A 22,878-nucleotide genomic window follows, 5' to 3' on the forward strand; every position below is an offset into this window, starting at 1 on the left:
CTCAGGTCCTGCCAGTACAGTAGTAATAACTTTTTATACAGATTTTAATAAAACAAACTTGCAAAAAATAAGTGAGTATCAATGGAAAATTTAAAATATTTTGAAAGGATGATTAAAAATGCACTACATTTTACTACCTTTAGTTACTGGCCTTCATTCTTACTACATTTTACTGGCCTTAATTTGAGCTTAATTTATTACCTTTCACTACCTTTCACTAAACCCTGATTATGTCAGGTGACTTTGAGTGTCGAGAACGGCACCTACAAATAAAATGTATTATTCAGCATACTCATTTAGGAGAAATGTATGTAAACAGTACCGTTAGCTGTTTGGGGAGGTGCTCCACAATGCAGGCCAACAGGCTTTCTGTGGGCTTGTCAGAGCAGAGCAGCACTAGGTTGACGTTCTTGTCTCCACGGAGCAGTAGGCCTTTGGCTAGGACACCGACCCTCATCACACCCTTTAGCAATCTGGAGAGTGGGGGGAAAAACATGGGTAATGGAAATGTGCACAAAAAAATAAACAAGTAGCTCTTAAATGTTACACTGGCATTTGTTAAAAGTAACACTGGAAGTGCAGAGTAAAAACTCATCCCAGTTTTAGACAATGACAGTCGAAACAGAGATCTGGTCTTAATAGGCTGACAAAGAACAACGCTTGTGTCTAAGACAAATGCCGCACCTGTCTTTGGCCGGTTCCTTCTTCTCTTTATCGTCCTCTTTGTCGTGTTCCTGATCTGTGATTATGTCAGAGACAAGTTTGAGGGCTCGCTCTGTAATTGACACAATTTTCTGAATGGACTGGAGCTCATCTTCAGATGGGTAAATGGCTGCATGTTTGGTCATGATGTAGCGGTCATCAGAAGAATCTGGACGACGGGGCGGCTGAAAGGGACGCAGATTTTAAAGTAGATTCAGTTATTTAAACTGCAAAAAAAAAATAGCTAGACAAAATAAATGTTTATTTTCATCCTTTTAAGTGCAATAAAGTAGGGCTGAAACAATTAATTGATTTTGGATTTTCCTGGAGTGAGTGAGTTCACCCTTGATTCAGCCATTTTGGAGGAATATATTTCTACAAGGCAAACTTTGTAAACTACAAAGCAGAATAATTTATGGAGACCCACCATGGGACCTTGTGGCTGCAGACCTGGCAGGCCTGGTCGGACTCCTAGAAGGCCAGGAGGGCCCAGGGGCCCCTGTATGTATCCCCCATCAGGCATCCGACGCCGATCGTCCCAGTGATGCTGCTCCTCCTCCATGCGTCTCCAGTACATGTCTTCTTCATACCGCCTGTAAATGACGATATGTTGTTTATATTCATTTGACTGCATTCACATTCATTCAGACAAACATCATTAGGCTTTATAAAAGAGTATCCTTGATCCCCCACAAAAATTCTTTATCTGCCCAACTTAGACCTCACGTGTGCTGGTGTAACCCAGTATATGAGGCTAAATCAGGGGTCCCCAACCTCGGTCCTCGAGGGCCGGCCTCCTGCATGTTTTAGTTCTCTCCTTGGTTTAACGCACCTGAATCAGATGATGGCTTGTTAGAAGGCCTAAGAAGAACATTGACAAGCTGAAAATGTTGTTGGTGCCACCAGGGAGAGAACTAAAACGTGCTGGATGCCGGCCCTCGAGGACCGAGTTTTGTGACCCCTGGGCTAAATCAGGGGTCTCAAACTCCAGTCCTCAAGGGCTGCAGTCCTGCAACTTTTAGATGTGCCTCTGCTGCAGTACACCTGAATAGAATAATTAAGGCTCTGAAGAACTGGTCTACACAAGGTGGAGGTAATTAAGCCATTTCATTCCAGTGTTTTGCACCTGTGGCACATCTAAAAACTGCAGGACTGCGGCCCTTGAGGACTGGAGTTTGAGACCCCTGGGCTAAATGGAAGGATATTTAGCTTTCCTGGTTGGACTTCCCTATACAGTCTGTTCTGGGCTGCCCCAGGCATGCCAATTACAAACTCTGTGTTTAAGTTTTTGTTTGAAAAAGTGGACAAAGGTCATTAAAAAGTTTAATCTCCACAAACAGAAGTATTGAGTTGGTCTGCGTCCCACCCATGTTTTCTTCCAGCATCAATAGACCACAAATACAGAAGATGGACAAAACAGGGAATCACCGCATCCTGTCATAGAATTAAGAATGGGAGTTATTAAAGTTTGAGGACGTGAGCCAAATTTATGATACGTCTACAGAAGGAGAGAGACTTTGGCCAATAAACAATCCCATTTTTTCCCAAAGATCATGTAACACTTATTTTTTGTGATTCTATGTTACCGTACTCTGATTAAACAGCCTGTTGCTTGACCTAGACAACAGACTATATTGTATGTATACACACACCAATTTTTTTTTCCATTTTGCCAGGTAACATAGTATAATTTCTACCTAAAGGGAAAATTAACAGCCAATCCAGGCGATCTGCAGTGATCGGCAAAGATCAGCCTCATGGATGATCGGTATCAGAATCGGCAGCAAAAACCCTTATCGGAGCATAACCACTATATAGGGTTCCCATTGGTATTTAGAAAAAAAATTCCATGACTTTTCCATGACTCTCCATGGCCTTCAGTATAATTTTTCATGACCCAGGTACAACAGGTTAATAAAGAAAAGTGTACAATTGAAAGACCAAACTCCACCAAGTTGAACTATAGTGATAATGTAAAAGTGCAGGCAGATAGGGAGGAAATACAAATAACAGAAATCTGAAAATAAAGCCCACGCAGATAAGTATGAATTGAAAAGTGTAAATTAACTGAGGAACCATATAATGATAATGTCATAAACAAAAACATATTAGCAGTAATGCAAACGCAAGGTTGTACATGTATATAGAACTAACTGTTTCTATAAAAGTTCAGAACAGAGAGGCGTACACACCACAACACCACTAGTTTTTAATTGGAGGTTTATTTGATGATTAAATAAATATATATTGTTCATAAAATGGAATGATAATAGCTATTGCAGAGTGCGCAAAGCAATACAAAAACAAAGAACAGTTCTCACTGAGAACCGGCTCTTTACTATTGCTTATAGTTAACCAATAGTTTATAGAGCATTATAGAGCATTATTGCTTATAGAGCATTTGCGAATGCTCGCATCACTATATTGCAGACATTACTGTAAGTATTGGCAGTAAGTATTAATTCAACTGACACAGAAACCTGAATAAACACACAGAAAAACTCAAATTCTTACAATATGTATATAGAGAAATAAAACTTGTGTTCTGCTGTGAATGACCCCAATGACTACTGGTGAGCACGATATTTCCTCCACAGGTTGAGCCACTGGTGCACTAACAAACCTGTCAACCAGGATCAAACTGATAAACTTTATCAGCACAGACACATGGCCACGAGCTGGGCAGCGTGTGTGAGATGTACCTGCACACACTGCACATAGTTCTTTGTTCAAAAAGATAAATTATTCACTGCATGCTCAAAGCACACCTCTAAAAGCGCAACTACAGATTATAAATGTGCTTCACACTGAGCTAACCAGAGCAATGCTGTGGCTTTTTGTTACGGCCCCTGACCTCTTGAGGCTGTTCAGGGTCCTTTTTGTTATGCAGGATCAGCTGTGACAGCACCTCTTCTGATTGGCTGCCTGGAAGCTGCAGGAACCACGCCCAATTGGATCAGCAGAGCATGGCAAGCCAATCAGATGCTGATGAGTCTCATCTGTTCCTTTAAAAGGCTCCTGAAACATTGCTCCAGTGGGACAGCTTGTAGGCAGAGGTTGTTGAGCTGTTCCCTTCCTTTGTTATTTGCAACTGGTTTTTGGGTGTTTTGAAACATTTTGTTGGATGTACTGCTAAAGCAGTTGTTTGTGCTGTAATTTGCTTTCTCAAGCTAGAAACTTCTGCAAGGGAGGTTTGGTGCTCCCTTTGTGTGTTTTTTTCTTCTTTCCTTTTTTTTCCCCTCAGGGGTGTTTTGAGTTTACTTCTGACTGATTTGTTTGAACCTCTAATAATATAATTTGCATTTACCCAATCTTGAATTTGTTAACCCTTGTCTTTTGTTTTAATTTGGTTAAGTTGTACTGTGTCTTGGTTCTGTGTGACCTCATTTTTGTAATAAATCACTTTTGTATTATGTCCCTTATTCTCTCTGGATATTTTTTATGTTACCGCCCTGAACCCCTAGACCGTGGGGTGTAACACTTTTGAACTTGACTTATACCTTAATGAAGAATTCTCCAAACATAACTCCTCACAGAGGGTTGATATAAATGCCCATATAGGTCAGCCTGTGTCCATTTTGTTTAAAAAGTGAAACGTGTGATCTGCGCCGTTGTAAACTCCAGAGATCAAACCGCTACAGTGCATGAGATGGCCAACAGTGTGCACCAATCACAAGATATGATTGGTGTACGCTGCTTTGTGCACTGGTGCAGAAACCCCCATTAAAAACATGGTTCGACCAAGCTAGGGCGCAAAAATAATATATCTTACCCTACATACGAGCGCTTGAAAATACAATTTAAACGGTATGAACTTTACCTGTCAGAAAGTGGTCACTGCAAACTCTTTTCTCGTTTTTTTTTTTATAAGTCTTTTCTATAAAATCATCTCCACTGTGACCAACTAGCTTTAGAACACAAAAATAAAATGTATCTTTCTACTAGAATGGTTGGAACATCTGTACAAGACAGACTTTAGGCATGTTGAAGCTGGAGCAGCAGAAGTAAACGGGCTGCATTTATTTTCTGACTCCCATCTGCATTGCGTGACGTCGGTACTATGTCATCTGCAACCCAGCAATAGGAAATATGGACTTATTGGGTCACACTGCGGTGTATTTAACACCATTGCCTTGGTATAGCAAAAGCCTGGAGACTCTCGTGTCATAGCACTCGTCTCATGGGGCTGCCCAAACCAGTGAGGGCTGGAATGCACCATTTACAGCTTTCACCGTTTACCGATGTATGTGGTAAACGATCCTTATCTCGACAGTCAATATGGATCAGCTGTCGTGGGGCTGTCATAATTTTGTTACTCTGTCAACTCGAGGTTTGTGTTATCATCCATTCATCATCACTGAGGTGAACTGCTAAATATGTCGTTTACATGACATTGATTTTAGGCTATATTGCTCAGACCTAAGTGAAGCGCAATGGTGTACATGTAGTAAGTTTCACAGCGAATGCAGAAAAAATCTGTACCTCATTTCCATCCTCCAGCGCTCTTCCTCTTCTCTTCTTCTCCAGTACTCTTCTTTCTGCATCTGTTTTCTCATCTTTTCTTCCTGAATCTTTCGGGCTCGGATGCTGGGCTTGACCTCTACCTGCAGATCAGGATTTACCTTCTTCTACAAAAGAAAACATAAAAAAATAAAATTAAATTTAAAAAAAATTTATATTGTGCAGAGTTTCCCCCAGTGTGTTATAAGCCTGGCAGCTCGCCATGCTTTTACTAGGAATAAGTTGTAGTTGAGCTTTCAGAGGTGCGCGTTGAGGGAGCGGTGAGAATGATTCATCTTTGTGAAAGAATTATGTGGGGCATTTACATCTCAACACGCTGCCCAGTGTGTGGCTCTGTTTTCACTGTAAAGGTTATGTATGTTCCCATTTGGCCAGAGGGTTAGTGGTTAACGAACTAGCACTAACCTCATCACGCAGGTTCAGCCCGGTGAGAAGCTTTCGCGCCTTCACGCTGGTTTATAGATTTTTTTTTTTTTCCCGTATTATTTTTTTTGGTTACACAATGCATTAAACCATATCAAATGCTTTGTCCACTTAGTGAGAGTTCATGCGCTTGGCTGCACGTAGATCAGAAAAACTCATCCCATAACCTTGAGCAACTAATAATTAAGTTGCTCAAGGTAGTTTATTAAAAACTCAGACACGAAAGCTACTAAAGCCACATTAGCAGTGTGTGGTGGATGCTCCTCCCACCACCACATCGTGTTAGTATTTTCTTTATATTATATTTCAGTTTAAGTTAGTTATTTCATTTAGATATACATTTCCTAATGGGTGCACACTTTAGTTAATGTCTGTCTGAATGGTTTACTTACACTTGTGTTTTGTTTGAGGTGCTGCTGATTCAAAACAGCTGGAGGAGGAAACCTGGAGGAAACCATTTGTCTTGAAAGACTGAAGGAGGAGACTTGTTTCAAGTTGTTTTTAATTAGTTAATTTTGTCACTTAAATATTCACTTATTATTGTTTCTGTTCAGTAAAAGTTAGTTTTGCTTTATTTGTTTCATAGAATGCTTTAGTTAATTTTGTATTTATTTATTCTTTTGTTATGTCCCTCTAGTGATAGATTTAGGTTCCTCCACCCCTATTTAAGCAGCCTTTTGTTCTTTGTTAGAAAGGTCAGTTTTGTTTGTGTTCAGTTAGAGTTCAGTTGACCTCAGTTAAATTGGGCCCAAGATTGTTATTTATTCTTTGATTTATTTTTGCATTGAATCTTTATGTTTTGTTTGCTATTTTGGAAAAATTAAATTGAATTTTTTTCTAATTTGAACTCTTTTTGTCCTCGTTTGAGTCGGGTCCATCACAAACAGCATTAAACTAAATCCTCTGCAGTGTAGTGGATTTAACTCATCACGCAGGGCCAGTCCAAGGCTGTAGGAGCAAAATTTTATTCTGGGGCCCCTCTTGCTGCTAAAAACATCAGTGCCTCTAACAAGCTTCTGTGTTAGATTTAGTGAAATCTGGAAGAGGGGGAGTAGTTTAATTTGCCAACCTAAAAAGAAACAAGTTATAATTGCAGTTTACTAATTTGTATTTATGAACAAACAGAACTCAAACTCAACGATTAAACTCAAAGCATCAGACTGTAGCTATGGTAACAAAACAATGTAACTATGAATATTGTTCTTTGAACTTATACACAGTAATCATGCTTGCTCCTTAAAATCTTACATTTAAATGTTAATTTAAAATATTTACATTTTTGTATGCTGAAACAATTGCATCAAATTTAGCAGCATTGATAATCTCAAGTACCATGTTCCGTGCCTCCATTGTCGAGGCAGCCTATCGGAGCTGTGGCCGCAAGGTTGTCGGTGCCTGTCGTGGCGGCAACCCTCGAACCCGTTGGTGGACAACTTCGGTGTGGGAAGCCGTCAGGCTGAAGAAGGAGTCCTATCGGGCCTTTTTGGCCTGTGGGACTCCGGAAGCAGCTGATGGGTACCGGCGGGCGAAGCGGCATGCGGCTTGGGTGGTTGCTGAGGCAAAAACTCAGGCGTGGGAGGAGTTTGGAGAGGCCATGGAGAAAGACTTCCGTACGGCTTCGAGGCGATTCTGGTCCACCATCTGGCATCTCAGGGGGGGGAAAGCAGTGCAGCACCAACACTGTATACAGTGGGGATGGTGTGCTGCTGACCTCAACTTGGGATGTTGTGGGCCGGTGGGCAGAATACTTCGAAGACCTCCTCAATCCCACCAACATGCCTTCTATTGTGGAAGCTGAGCCTGGGGACTCTGGCTCAGCTTCCACAGAGATTGGGCTCTCCAATCTCTGGGGTCGAGGTCGCCGAGGTGGTCAAAAAGCTCCTCGGTGGCAGGGCCCCGGGGATGGATGAGATCTGCCCGGAGTTCCTTAAGGCTCTGAATGTTGTAGGGTTGTGTTGGCTAACGCGACCCTTCAATATCGCATGGACATCGGGGGCAGTTCCCCTGGATTGGCAGACTCCAGTCCCCCTGTTCAAAAAGGGGGATAGAAGGGTGTGTTCCAATTACAGAGGGGTCACACTCTTAAGCCTCCCTGGCAAGGTCTATTCGGGGGTTCTGGAGAGGAGGGTCCGTCGGATTGTCGAACCTCGGATTCAGGAAGAGCAGTGTGGTTTTCGTCCTGGTCTTGGAATACTGGACCAGCTCTACACCCTTAGCAGGGTCCTGGAGGGTTCTGGGAGTTCGCCCAACCAATTTACATGTGTTTTATGGACTTGGAGAAGGCGTTCGACCGTGTCCCTCGGGGAGCCCTGTGGAGGGTTGTCCGGGAGTATGGAGTACCGGGCTCCTTGATACGGGCCGTCAGGTCCCTGTATGACCGGAGTCAGAGTCTGGTCCGCATTGCCGGCAGTAAGTCGGGCTCGTTTCCGGTGAGAGTTGGACTCCGCCAGGGCTGCCCTTTGTCACCGATTCTGTTCATTACTTTTATGGACAGAATTTCTAGGCGCAGCCAAGGTGTTGAGGGGATCCGTTTTGGTGGCCTGTGGATTGCATCTATGCTTTTTGTGGATGATGTGGTCCTTTTGGCTTCATCGGGATGTGATCTGCAGCTCTCGCTGGAGCGGTTTGCAGCGGCTGGGATGGCGATCAGTGCCTCCAAATCCGAGGGCGTAGTCTCGAGCCGGAAAAGGGTACAGTGCCTTCTCCGGGTCGGGGGGGTGTCCTGCCCCAAGTGGAGGAGTTCAAGTATCTCGGGATCTTGTTCACAAATGGGGGAAGAAGGGAGCAGGAGATCGACAGGCGGATTGGTGCAGCGTCTGCCGTCAAGCTGGTGCTGTGCCGGTCCGTCGTGGTGAAGAGAGAGCTGAGCCAAAAAGCGAAGCTCTCGATTTACCGGTCGATCTACGTTCCCACCCTCATCTATGGTCATGAGCTTTGGGTCATGACCGAAAGAACGAGATCGCGGATACAAGCGGCCGAAATGGGTTTTCTCCGTAGGGTGTCTGGGCTCTCCCCTAGAGATAGGGTGAGAAGCTCAGTCATCCGGGAGGGACTCAGAGTAGAGCCGCTGCTCCTTCACATTGAGAGGGGCCAGTTGAGGTGGCTCGGGCATCTGGTCAGGGTGCCTCCTGGACGCCTCCCTGGTGAGGTGTTCCGGGCACCTGGAACACCTGGTGACACCTCCCACCGGCCTCCTCCCCGGTGGGAGGAGGCCCCAGGGAAGACCCAGGACACGCTGGAGGGACTATGTCTCTCTGCTGGCCTGGGAAAGCCTTGGGATTCCTCCAGAGGAGCTAGAAGAAGTGGCTGGGGAGAGGGAAGTCTGGGCCTCCCTTCTGAAGCTGCTGACCCTGCGACCCGACCCCGGATAAGAGGAAGAAGATGGATGGATAATCTCAATAAATAAATGTTTCATTTGCGTCTGTTAAAATATTAGCCCTGGCACCCTGAAGCCCTAGGGGGCCTGATGGAGCAGCTGACTTAATTTGGATTAAACAGTGCAAATAATTCATATTCATTTTAATTGTATATTTGGAGTTGATATTTTTAAGACTAGTTGTGGGTTTAGATAGCCTTTCACTTGTGATGTGTTCCAGCAACATATAAGTACCCTGTAATATTTTTACTTTTCCTGTCTACTTAATATCTTTTAATACGAACACAATAGATAACCTCGGTGTCCCGCACGCCCCGCTTCGGCACCCCGACTATCGAGCTCAACAAGTTTTCTGGGGGAAACCCTGCTGTGATCTGACAATGGCTCTGCTGTTCCGATAACTTAAGTTGCTGTTCTTATAATTTGTTTGATGTGAGCAAACTAGTTTTAATCTGTCAATAGGCAATGCTTTTGTAATCCTTAATCAACTTTATACATTGAGTTCAATTTTTATTCTCCAGGAATTTGCAGAGATTGAAGCAAACTTTCACTGTAGCAAATTTAGCCAGCCACCAACCTTATACTGGAGGCGATGCCTCCGTCCCTTCAGGTGCATTTCTTTTGCGTTGGGATCGTTGAAGCTACATTCACACAGCTTGCAGTGAAAACGAATGACTTTGCCTTCATCATTTCTGACCTGCAAGAAAACATTCATAAAATCCACTCTGAGCCAACCCAGATAAAAACCACAATTATAGGTTGGTTATGCATAAGCATTTCTTTATAAACACATACTTCTTCCACATAGTCATGACCAACAGGCTGGACGTCACTCTGCAAAGCAATAAGTGCCGATGTGGACGGAGAATCACAGAGATCAGCCTTAGAATCTGGGGAAGCAGAAGAGGGCGCGGCCGGCTTACAAGTATCGCCTTTGATTTCTTCTCTCATCTCCTCCATCTTTCCTGTCGTCTGTAACTTACTTCCAGCTGAAATTTACAAAACATCAAATATCAACTGAACATCCAAACCTGAATCCAATGCAAAAACATAAGAAATTTTTTCAAAATGTATTTAATTACACCTCTTTGTATTAGTTATGTTCATACAGTGTGGTTGCTGGAAATGGAATCTTAATAAATTATGAATTTACTGAAACAATGAAAGACGCACATATTGGGAAGTAGGACATTTTGAACCAGCTCAGTCAGACCTTTTCTGCATCATTGCAGAAAATTAAGAGGAAGGACAAGTGCACATTATTATTTTTAATCAGTGACAATGAATAATGCCTTCTCACTGATTGAGTGCATTCTCACTGCATTCCTTTTATTTGAAAGACAATGAAGCGGGTTCTTCTTAGAGGCTATGGCATACTCCAGCCAAAGCCCAACAGCTGACACTCAGTCATGTGGCTGCAGTACGTTCATATTGGCACACACCTTTCATACAATTCGCAGAGATGCCTCTCTGCGAACAGAGACGCAGTTTTCATCACACAACTATGTCGATAAAGTCGATTTCAGCACTTTGCATGACGTATGCCGGGCCTTAAGAAGAATGTTAAAATTCTCCCTACATTTTTCATTTTTAGAAATACTTTGACATTCTCCAACCTATTTCAACAATTCATTGATCAAAATATTCAAGCATCTTCTGGGGGGTAACGTGACCGAATAACTCCTACGAAAGTTTTCAAAATTTCCTTTTAAAACCCTTGTAAAAGCTGTAAGTAAGGCTTGAAAGATATGACACTGATACGTCTAAAGCTTTGTCTGTGAAACAGTGCAAAATTCTTTCAAGACGCAAGACAGCCACCAAAACAACACTGAGTGCAGTGAGGACGCGAATATGGCTAGCATAGCTGAAGTGTTGGAAGAGCTAAAGTCAGATTTTGGAGTCAAGCTCCATAGTATAGATGAAAGACTGACTGGAATGGTGAGCACGATGGCTGCACTGGAGGCTAAAGTGTCTGAGGTAAAACAAGACCTATTAAACCAGATGGCTCCTATGGAGGAAGTAGAACGCTTGCTTGAAAAAACAGAAACATCGTTGACTTCAGCTATGAAACGAATCCTGCTCCTTGAGGCCAAAACAGATGACCTGGAAAACTGAGGAAGGCGAGAAGGAGCAGAGGGAAGACAACCACTTTTTGACTTTATTAAAAACATGCTACTGAAGTGGCTGGAGCTCGCACCGGACAAGTCATTTGCACTGGAAAGGGTACACCACACACCAACCTCCGAGAAACCAAACCAGGGCAGAGCAGTTCTGATTCCCTTCTTAAAGTTCCCGGAGAAGGAATTTGTGTACCAAGAGGCAAGGAAAAGAGATATTATACAAGATGGGGCCAAAATCACGTTTGCACAGGATCTATCTGTGGAGACGGTACGAATCAGACACGGGTTTCAACCGGTGGTGAATAGATCCTCCAAGGTGGAAAGATCCATCTCTTTCCAACACCTCAATAAGCTGAAAAATTTTACAAGACTCTTCCAAAATAACGCAGCGGATGCTTCTGATCAGTGAGTCATGAAAGACAAGCTAGTTAAGAAACAGCTAAACCGATAAGACATTCTATGTGGCTATTCCTGCTCCAATAGAACTGATCAATGACAGGAACATGAGCAGGATAAGAACTAAGTTAATGGGCAGTTCATATAGACATAGCTGGTTGCTTTTATGTGCTCACGTATTCTAAGTCAAATTTCAATTGTTTTGTAATTAATGCTAAAATTTAAGCCTTAAATAAGTGATTACCGTTCTATCAAGGGCTGATTGTATTATTTTATTTATATAGTTAGACACTGTCTACTGTGTAGAGTTTTGGTGAGGTCACGTTTAATTAGTTGCTCCTGTATAGTGTGGATCAACGTCCTCCATATACCGTATTTTTCAGACTATAAGGCGCACATAAAATCCCTATATTTGCAAAAAAATAAAATAAAATCGGCAATGCGCCTTATATTCCCATGCGCCTTATGGATGAACAGTGTACCGTATATTTTATTTATTTATTTTTTCCCCCACCAGGGGGTCTTTTTGTCTAGTGTCCCTTATTCAACAGTAGGCTGACAGGAAGGGGGTAAGGAGAGGGGGGAAGACATGCGGCAAATGTCGTCGGGTCCGGGAATCGAACCTGCGACGGCCGCGTTGAGGACTGAAGGCCTCCAAACGTGGGGCGCGCTACCCTCTATGCCACCGGAGAACGCCCCTACCGTATATTTTATTACAATTTTGGTAAGTGACAAAGCCACTCCCCTTGATTGTTGAAGAATAATCGCTGCTGGTCAGAAACCTCGTGGAGTAAGCTTAGGGTTAGGGTCTGCAGAGGCCTTGTGGCCACTATCTGCCAGTGGATCGTTGGACCGGGTCCTGCAAAAAACAGGACATTTACTCACTTTCTAAAAATATCCCGGGACGCCCGGGACAGGACGTGAGATACGGACATGTCCCGGGAAATACGGACGTTTGGTCACCCTAGCTAAGGTATCGTCTCAACTGTCGTCCGAGCTTTCACGAAGGCCGGAATCATCAATGAACAACCAAGCAACAGCAATGAGACTGGATCGGATGGTAATGAGAGGGATCCGGGCTTGCTTGATGCTGCTATCGCACAAATGTTAAATTCTGAAACCGAAGAAGAGGAATTTGATGGATTCGAAGTACATTGAAAAAGTGAGTGTACTTTTTTGTGTAATATTGACAATTATTGTCAATGATTTGAACAAAGTCTGACCTATCGGACTACCGTATTTTGTTTCGCTTTATGCGCCTTATATTCCAGTGCGCCTTATAGTCCGAAAAATACAGTACTTGGTTCAAGGGGAGAGTAAGGCATTTCAGACAAGGAAATGCAAAAGTTCAGTTGAGGGTTGTTCATGACTAGTTCCGTATCTTGTATGGGTGAATGTGTGAATGTATGTGCAAACCTGAATTTTCAGAAGTATCTTTACTTACTTTATTTTAGTTTAACAGTAAATTAAATAATCTGATATAGAGAAGACAACCAAAGAAAATATTTTGAATATCAAAATTACAAGCTGGAATGTCGGAGAAATAAGAACACTAAATTGAAACAAGTATGACAAAGATCTAGAGTCAGTGCACAGCTTCAGTTATTACAACTAAAAACCAGCGATCAGCCCGAAACCTGGGAGTAGTGATGGACTCTGACCTTCTGACATTCAGACCCACATAAAGACGGTTACAAAGTCGGCCATCTATCACCTGAAGAACATTTCCAGGATTAAAGGACTAATGTCTCAGCCAGATCTAGAGAAACTCATCCATGCGTTTATCTTCAGTCGTATTGATTATTGCAACAGCGTCTTCACAGGTCTGTCCAACAAATCAATCAAACAGCTGCAGCTGATCCAAAATGCTGCTGCTCGTGTTCTCACTAAAACCAGGAAGATAGAGCACATAACACCAGTTTTAAAGTCCCTCCACTGGCTCCCTGTAGCTCAAAGAATACACTTTAAAATACTGTTGTTAGTTTATAAATCACTGAATGGTTTAGCACCACAATACATTAAAGATTTGCTGTTGTTGTATCAACCTTCCAGAACCTCTCAGGTCTTCTGGTTGTGGTTCTGCTCTGCATCCCCAGAACCAGAACCAAACGAGGAGAAGCAGCATTCAGCATCTATGCACCACAAATCTGGAACAAACTTCCAGAAAACTGTAAAACAGCTGAAACACTGACATCCTTTAAATCTCAACTAAAAACTCACTTGTTTAGAGTTTTATTTGAAACGTAATCAATTGAAAATTTATTGACGGAATCTGACTTGATGTTTTTATTGTTGATTCTATGTTACATTGTGTTTGATTTGATGTAAAGCACTTTGAAATGCCTTGCTGCTGAAATGTGCTATACAAATAAAATTTGATTGATTGATTGAAGTATTAGACCGATTAAAATATTTGAAATCTAAAATAGTTTTTCTACAAGAATCTCATTTGAGCCAGATCAGATAACCAAAAGATGGCAGGGTCAGGTGTATCACTCTTCCTTTACCAGTCACGCCAGAGGAGTTATTATACTTATACATAAGTTAGTACCGTTTCAAACTATAAGGTAAATCAAAGACCCATTGTATCATTGTGCAGGGACACATTTCAACATTAAAACTAAACTTGATAAATATTTATGGACCTACCAATGATAATCCATCCTTTTACAAAAATTTATTCTTAACCTTAGCCTAAAGGTTTACACTGTACAAAAATTATTTCTGCATAAAAACATAGCTACGGACAGTGTTGGCATAGTTACTTTGAAAAAGTAACTTTAATCGGACTACTGATTACTCCTTGAAAAAGTAATTTAGTTAGATTACTGACTACTTGATTTGGAAAGTAACTAAGTTACACTAAAAGTAACTTTTTAGTTACTTTCAGCAGCTGCTAACAACAACGCTCCGCCTACTGTGAAAATCACATTGAGCTTTGCCAATCCTTAATTGTAATTTATTTTATAATGGTAACATCAACAATGTGTCTCCACTGATAAGGTTGAACTGAAGAGGAGATTGTAGAAAAAAACAGTACAAAAAAATAAAAAACCTGAGTAATTTGTGTGGTCCACTGTTGTCTGGAAAACTCTAAGTAGGATTTTAAAGCCCCCCATCCCCCACCTTCAGGTTCTGTGTTACGGCCCTGCGTTTGGTGTCACAGCGCACAGAGCTCCTCCTGTAGCTCCACAGCTCAGATGGCTGCACAGATTTGTGACACTTATCTTAATATTAATAATTATAGTGGCGTTATCTTGCCATTATAATTATTGGCAACTACGGACACGTTCATTCGTGGCTGTTTTCACGTTTATTGCGCTGTTCATATTAGTCTCGATGTTTGCAGTTTTCTGGAGCGCAACGCGAAACTCGACATCATACAGAGGTAATACATTAACTTGACATTAACAAAGACACAGCGGGACGGATCATCCGGGAAATGATGGACAGGGAGAGACTGAGTAAAACTACCTTAATGACGGACAAATTCTGGGATTTATTATGAGTCTCTGATTATTTCCAAGCGCAAATGAGCAACTTCACGTTCAAAAACGAGCCCAAAAAGGCGCAACCCGCCGCTCATTAAATCTGCAAACGACTTTTAAAAAAATGAAGCCCAAAGCCGTTTATAATAATCGGACTTGTCGACAGAAACTCAAAATAGTTCCAGTTTTTCCACCAACAAAATGCGCATCTCCCTCCATTGTTTAGATTTCTGTTGCATAGAGACGTCGGTCACTCGACAAGACGAGTAGAGGAAATACGATGAAATAACAAAAGAAGATAGTAACGCAGTAACGCAAAAATGATTTTGATAAGTAACTGTAGTCTGACTACTGGATCTGAAATAGCAACGCGTTAGATTACTCATTACTGAAAAAAGTGGTCCGACGTCAGTAACGCGTTACAAATTAACGCGTTACTGACATCACTGGCTACGGATGTGTGCATTGAGGAAATATAAGTTACTGTTTTACAGAGGTTTTTTCCCCACACTGACCGCAGGCATATCACCCCTTCATTGGGCTCCATATAAAATATTTTGAGCTTTGTCTCTCTTTTCTACAGAGCGCTCCAGGACACATAGGGAATTCTTTTTCTTTTGCGTTCCCTTGCAACACTGTACTGATCAGTTCATGCGGCATAATTGAATAAGCAAGCGGCCACTGTAAGCCTTTCTTACAGTGGCCGCCATACTTTTTGCTTTAATATAATGTTATGTAAGGTTTTTCTATAAATGTTAATATCTTTGTGAAATATCTGAAGTATCTTACAATATCTTTTAAGATACTTTTAAGAAGGTAAAGAAATATCTTTTTCTTTAGGATAGAAATGCACCACAAACCTATGATCTAAACAGAAACTTTCCATAAGTAGGAAAGAAGCAAAAATTCATCCTAATTTGGACTATTTCTGAGTTATTATCACGGGGTAATAAGTCATCTGATAGTTTTCATTGTGTCTCTGTTCTGCTGGTTGTCTGTATGGTTTAACCCTCGTGTTATGTTCGTTTCTGAGGTACAGCAATATTCGTGGGTCAATTTGACCCGGGGAGTGTTTAATCATGTAATAATGTCAGAAACCAAAAAATTCCTCCAAATCATTTTTGTATTTAATTATTAACTCCAATACTAACCATTTTGCAATGGTGTTTTTTTTTTATTTCTCACAAATAAAGGCTCAATAACGACAACTTACTCATTTGGACATAAAAAATTCAATTCACATTTTTTTATGTCCACTAAAAAAAACCTACAAACAAAAATACAATAATTTCCTTGAAATTGATCTTTTGTAAAAAAAATGTTATATTACATTTTCATTTTTATTTTCAATGGGTGATCTTTATAATTGAATTTGAGACATATACTGTTCAAGGTCAAATTGACCCACTGATTAAAATCAAGAAAATAAGTTATGCAAAGACTATTTTTGCTTTCCTCCACTTCTGCTGAGTGTCCACTCAGTGTTGGTGGAGTTTGCCCAAGGGGACAGAAAATGTTCCCATCAAAAGTTGTACGAACACCTGCTTTCTCGCAGTTTCCTAGTGAAGTGTGTGGGGTGAAATATGGTTGTTAGCTGCAAGGAACCATATAGACCTGGACATTTTTAAAATCTTTTTACTTTCAACTTGAGTGACCGGGTCAAATTGACCTGAACAGTATCTATGTAAAAAGTAGACGCAAGGGGGTTGGAAATGTGTAAAATGAATACATTTTAAATTTATATGTAGAGTGTAACTATTAAGACAAATAGAAAAAGTCTCATGCAAAAAAATACTTCCAACTATTCAAAAAAATGTTTCAACTTTAAAACGGGTGAATTTGACCCGCAATTTTCATGTTCAGTTTCATCTCAACCTTAACAAACATAAACAAATAATGAATGAATAAATTGACTTTCAATCAGTTTTTTGCACCAAAGACGTAATAATAAACATGTTTTATTATTATAAAACACGGCAAACTAATGGTGGTAGAGGGCCGCATTGGGTTAACTCTGGGAATGTATCAATCAACTCCAAATCACTTCTTTATTACGTCACAATTATCAATTTAATCCATTTTGATTGGACTGACCACCCTCAAACCCAGCACGCCAGTAACCTTCCCAATCATACTTGATAACAGCCACACCCACATCGACGCACCCACCACCCAGGTGTCAAAAGCCACGTGCTCCTGTCATATCAATAATTACTTATGTCATTCATATGGCTCTTGCAAGGCCTCAGTGAAAACGTGTTTATTACTATTAACTCTTTGGTTCAAAACACTGATTGAAACTCTATTTAATTGCATGTTAATGTCTGTGTAAGGCTAAGATGGAACTGCACATGAAAATGGCCCTTTAAACCATTCAGACTATGAACACAACAGAGACACAATTAAAACTGTCAGATGAATGTTTACCCTGTGATAATAACTCAAAAATAGTCCGAATGGTTTAGATGTAGCTTTATTTCTTTCCTACTTAAGGAAAGTTTGTTTATATCATAGGTTTGTGGTACCTTTCTATACTAAAGAAAAATATATAAAATATCAGATATTTCACAAGGAGATATTAACACATGAAAAAACCTGACATAAGCTTGTATTAAGGCAGAAAGTACAGCGGCCACTGTAAGAAGGGCTTACAGTATTCTATTATGCTGCATAACTGATCAGTAGATTATTGTAAGGGAATGCAAAACCTTTTGTGAGGGAACACAAAGGTTCTGATAGGCAACGCAAAAAAAAATAAAATTAATTTTCCATGACCCCTGGGGGACTCCATACTCTTCAGCATCTTCTAGTGTGTTCATACAGCAGATTTAAATTCACACAACTTTTTTGGAAGGAACAGCATTTTTTCCAGTTTTATGTTGTTTTACATCTAACTTTTCTACACAAACATTGTTTTAAAGTAGCGTTTCTCAATGGGAGCAGTACCGCCCCCCGGGGGGCATTCAGAGGACGGTAGGGGGCGGTGGCAGAAATTTTTATAAAAGGGGGGCGCTGGGATTCCTTTGAGGTGCGTTTGCTCCAAGGTAAACTTTACACTTTATATGCACAACAATACCAGTTTAACATTAAAACATGCTTGGTTGCAACTGTATCAATGTTAGCTCTCCTTCTCTTCAGTGTTTGTGGTTTCTTGGCACAGCTCCGCGTTTCTGCTACTGGTAACGTCACCACATCAGTTCAGCATTATGCCAACTAATGAAGTTGCTGTGATTCACTTGCCTGGTGTCTAATTTTCAAATATTTTATATTATATTGAGGATTTTTGTACATATGTTTTGGCAGTGCTGTGATATTGTCAAAGCAGCAACTTATATTAAAATGTGTTTTATTGTCCATCTGGATGGACAATAAAACATCCAGATGGATGTTTTATTGTGTGAGAGACAACGACATGAACAGTATAATAAATAAATAAACTAATAAATTTGGTGTCTCTCACACATGGAAGGACAACAAAATATCTCTTTTATGTAACTAAAATCACGATACCCTCACTGTGTATCCTTCAGAAAAATAAACCAATTTCAATAAAGAACTCTCTCCATGGGTGATACCACAATAGAGAGCGTCTATTTTAGAGTTAACATCGGTGTTAAAAGTGATCAGATATGAAATGCTAGTACCACAGCACTTTAGAATTTTAATCATCAGTATACTGGGATTTTTTCCATCGTTTTAAAAAGTTTATGTTAGTCTGCTTTTCTCCATCAATACGCTCCCCGACTACTTGTGTTTGTTTCCATGAAACTTTCAATTTGACTCATTAGGATTTAATTAAGAACCAGCCTTGTTCTTTGTAATTTCTGTCCAGGAAAACTATTAATCTATAAATCAATAGTCAGATCTATATAAATATATATTCCATATTTCTATGGAATTGAAGGGATCTGGAACTTTTACTTTTTCACTGAAAGCTCTGGTTTGCACAGTAAATGGCCAGGTGGGTGAAATTTTATGGATGATACTCTGAAGTCCCATTCTCCTGAAGGCAGCACAGAGCTGCAGAACAAGAAAGTCACAGAAACACTGAAGAGAAGAAGAGTTATGATTGATATGGTTGCAGTTCTATCCATGTTTTAATGCTGCAGAGCACAGTTTTTTGCAAATAGTTTAAAGTGTAACTGGTATTGTTGTACATCTATTATCTGGTCATTTTGTGAAAGATTTAACTACTAGCAACAGAAAATGGCACAGAAACAGAATACTTTTTTCCACTCTGATTGGCTGCTGTTAGGCCTACCGATTTTAACTTGAAAGTCCATTCATTGCATTTTTCACAGATGCCTGTAAAATGAATTTTTATTCCCATGGCTTTTTTTCTAATCTGGAAAATTATTTTTGATGATAAATACAGAAATAACATAAAAATCAAAACATCAACAATAGTGATAGTAATAATAATAAAATAATATTCAGTGCAAAGAAGCCTACAAATGTTTTGATGGTAAGGGACCTGGATAATGGACAGGCCCAAAAAAAGTTGAGAAACACTGTTTTAAAGGAAATGGAATCTATATTCATTGGTTCTCCTGTAGTATAAATATTTTAGAATTAAAGGCAAAATGATGAAAGTTTACCAACCAACAAAATTAATCTTCGGAGTGTTGACTTTCTTGCCAGGTACTGCAGAACTGGCAACAGAGAGACTGCTGGTCAGTGGATTCTTGGTAACCACACTGCTGGTAGTTATGTTGACAGCTTTCAGATAGGGGGCACTAGTGCTGGAGGAAGAGTTGGAAGACAGACACAAAGAGCTGGAAGAGCTGGAACTGCTAAGGGAGGTCTTGCCAGTAGCAGAAGCTCCAGAGGCTGATGTCTGAGCGATCATACTGGGCTCTGTGGAAGGAATGGGCTTTCCAAGTTTGGTATGAAGTTTCACAACCTGCAAGAAGAATTCAGCATTTGAAATGAGAAATGAAGATCTGTGTGAAAGCTTTTCCAAGTTCCAAGTAGACACAGTGTTGGTTCATGTCCCAACATCCAAACCTTCTGGTGCTTGGCTCCTCGAATATGGGCGGCATAAGCGTCAGCTCCAGTGCATGAAACATCACAAAGTTCACAGCGAAGCTGGTTCTGAGCGTTCCGGGCCAGCGCCCCTCCTGCAGCGCTGCTACTGCTGCCCTGCGACACTTTCAGCGCTGCTTCCTTCTTCTTATGCTTCTGGCCTTCCAAATGCTCTTTATAAGTCTAATGGTGGGATGGAGAAAATAACTGGGAATGGTCGTATTTTTGTATTAGCATATTGACAATACTGTTACTGTGTGCACTTATTGTTAAAACTTTTAAGTAGTGACCAGAGATTGGATTTATCAAAGTATCAATACATTTCAATTAATGTTAATAACAAAACTCACAATATTATCAACGATGTTATTTTTATTACTTTCCCACAGTTTGTTCCTTCAGAGCATCAATAAATCAATAAATGTCAGCCTTGCTGGATTTACATGTGGACAAAATTACCGGTATTCCTCGGTTAATGAAAGAAAAACCAACAATGGTCACAGAAATAACTTGAATCTGACAAAGGTAATAATGACTAAAACTTCTATGAAAATAAACAAATAAAAGTCAGACATTCAAACATGCTTCAACAGAATTATCTTAAAAAATAAACTCACAAAATAACCCTCAAATACAAAAACTTGCGAGGTGTGTGACTAGGTCTGAGCTTATCGCTATATGAAAAAAAAAATTTGTATTCTGATCTGAATAAAATAAGCCTTCTAAACTCAAACATCAACTCACTCTATAAACCTTTAGTATTTCATCAACTCTGGTCTTACCAGAGTGGAATGCTGGAGTAGCTTCTCAACCACCTATGTGCTTCAGACATTAAACAGAGGACGTTGCCTGATGATGGTAATGATATTTAATTTTCCAACATTCACTCCCATTTCCCAATTGCTCCATTAGTGACTTTAACAATCAAAGTCACTAATATCATAGTCATTATTGTGTGATTATTCTGGTTTTACACCTGTTACTTCCAATCATATTCAGAACTAAAGAAGCCTTTTGGATCGGACTGCCTTCTACTTGGGCACTTAGGAACCCCAAGTGAACTAACACTGCTACAAATTAAAAAATTGATTAAGGAAAGAAATTCTGTTTAAGCTACACAAGACCCCTCCTCTAACTAGTCTAGGTTGACAATTACTGTAAGTAGCACAAAAAAGGAATAAAAGGAGGCTTGTTAGAGAAAAATAAATTTGCGCCTCAAAGTTAAGGTGAGAGTTTCTTATCCATGTTCTGTCTGTTTTCAGTGAGCTTACCTGTGGGCCAGCACAGCTGATCTTGCAGACATCACAGTAGTGTATCTGAGTGGGTTTGGGTGGCTGCTTGGGTCGGAGCTGCTTACTCTGGAATGTGGGTTTCTTAGGGTAAGTGTTTCCTGACCAGGCAGCTGTTGCTGCCACTGCTGCAACTGCCTGCTTCTGCTGCTGCTGCTGCTGGTAGTAGCTGGAGGCTGCTGAGTACACAGCTGCTTCATAGCCCGAGTACGATGTTCCTAGTGAAATAAATTAATTAAAACATCTTGAAGTCTTTTCATTTGCTGTAGGATTTAATGTTTTTTAAATACACAAATTCACTTCAATTGTTACATCTAAGCATTTTATCAGTCATTTACAGAAAAATATAAAATCAATTCAGATTCTAGAATACAGACTCCAATTCAATTACATTCATTCCAATTTGTTCCTATTTTGTTACGATGAAGTCAAATTCATTTTATAACACCAAAACAACCTCTTAACATTGACATGATGGAAGAATTTCAGAAAAGCAGTAGTAAGAAAACTGTAGAAGGTAAATTTGGAGATACTGTACAACGTTCTCTTTCACAAAGATGAAAAAAAATATTACAGAGCGACAATTAATAATCATTAAAATTAGAGGTAGAACCTATTAGCCATCTCAGCACCTATTCAGAAACAGGAATAGGTGACAGGAAGAGTTGGCTGTATTGATTTTATAGTTTGAAGTTTGTAAATGAGATTCAGTTATTGTGTTACTTTCAAAAACTACTCAGACTCATTTAAGGCTGCATGATATCAGAAAAATATGTAATTGCGATAAAGTGGGCTTATCCCATCTAGCATGTTTACTACCTCACCACTGCTGATACAAGAGCTTTACTCATAGTTTTGAGTTTTCGGCTTTAAGATGCTTTGCCAGGGTTGTAATGTTACTCAAACTCTGAAGCAGTTCGTACCACGCTTCAGATTTTATTGTTGGACTGTTCACTAGAATCTTTGCAATTTTTAAACTTCCAGCTGCACTTCAATGTTTGTATGCTCAGTGGAGGGGATGCTGTGTAAAGTTATGAGCTAAAGTAAGGACAGATGAAGACTTCAGTTTCCATTGATTTTGATTTACATTAGTATCTAGAAGAATTTACATTCTTTGATTATACCGAAATTGGAAATGTCTACTGAAAGAAAACTGGAAAACAGTACCGTTTCCAATATATTTGCATTTTTTATATACTAACAGGTTCCAATGCCCTGAATATACAGTGTATCACTAAAGTGAGTACACCCCTCACATTTCTGAAAATATTTAAGTATATTTTTTCATAGGACAACACTGACAAACTGACACTTTGACACAATAAAAAGTAGTCTGTGTGCAGTTTATATAACAGTGTACATTTATTCTTCCCTCAAAATAAGTCTATATACAGCCATTAATGTCTAAACCACCAGCAACAAAGTGTCACAAGTGTCATTTTGTCATTATTGTCCCATGAAAAGATATTCTTAAATATCTGCAGAAATGTGAAGGGTGTACTCACTGTGATACACTGTAATAAAGCCAAACACTACTG

General features: G+C 40.2%; 1 protein-coding gene across 2 annotated transcripts in view; it reads right to left on the bottom strand.

The window, feature by feature from the left end:
• The window catches only part of zfr (zinc finger RNA binding protein), a 46,068-nt gene that overhangs the window by 17,154 nt on the left and 6,036 nt on the right, over nt 1–22,878 (bottom strand). For both annotated transcript variants that reach the window (XR_006370184.1, XM_044111653.1), the window contains exons 6-14: nt 21,323–21,558; nt 20,034–20,234; nt 19,629–19,929; nt 9,818–10,011; nt 9,600–9,719; nt 5,185–5,330; nt 1,130–1,295; nt 685–887; nt 323–473 (exon numbers count right to left, since the gene is read on the bottom strand). Coding sequence is in view for 1 of the 2 variants with exons in the window: in XM_044111653.1 (XP_043967588.1) it covers nt 323–473; nt 685–887; nt 1,130–1,295; nt 5,185–5,330; nt 9,600–9,719; nt 9,818–10,011; nt 19,629–19,929; nt 20,034–20,234; nt 21,323–21,558 (1,718 nt within the window). In the remaining variant the exon portion in view is untranslated. The remainder of the gene's footprint in view (nt 1–322; nt 474–684; nt 888–1,129; nt 1,296–5,184; nt 5,331–9,599; nt 9,720–9,817; nt 10,012–19,628; nt 19,930–20,033; nt 20,235–21,322; nt 21,559–22,878) is intronic.

The sequence above is a fragment of the Gambusia affinis genome, linkage group LG03 (genome assembly GCF_019740435.1).
Source record: "Gambusia affinis linkage group LG03, SWU_Gaff_1.0, whole genome shotgun sequence".
NCBI classification, from domain to species: domain Eukaryota; kingdom Metazoa; phylum Chordata; class Actinopteri; order Cyprinodontiformes; family Poeciliidae; genus Gambusia; species Gambusia affinis.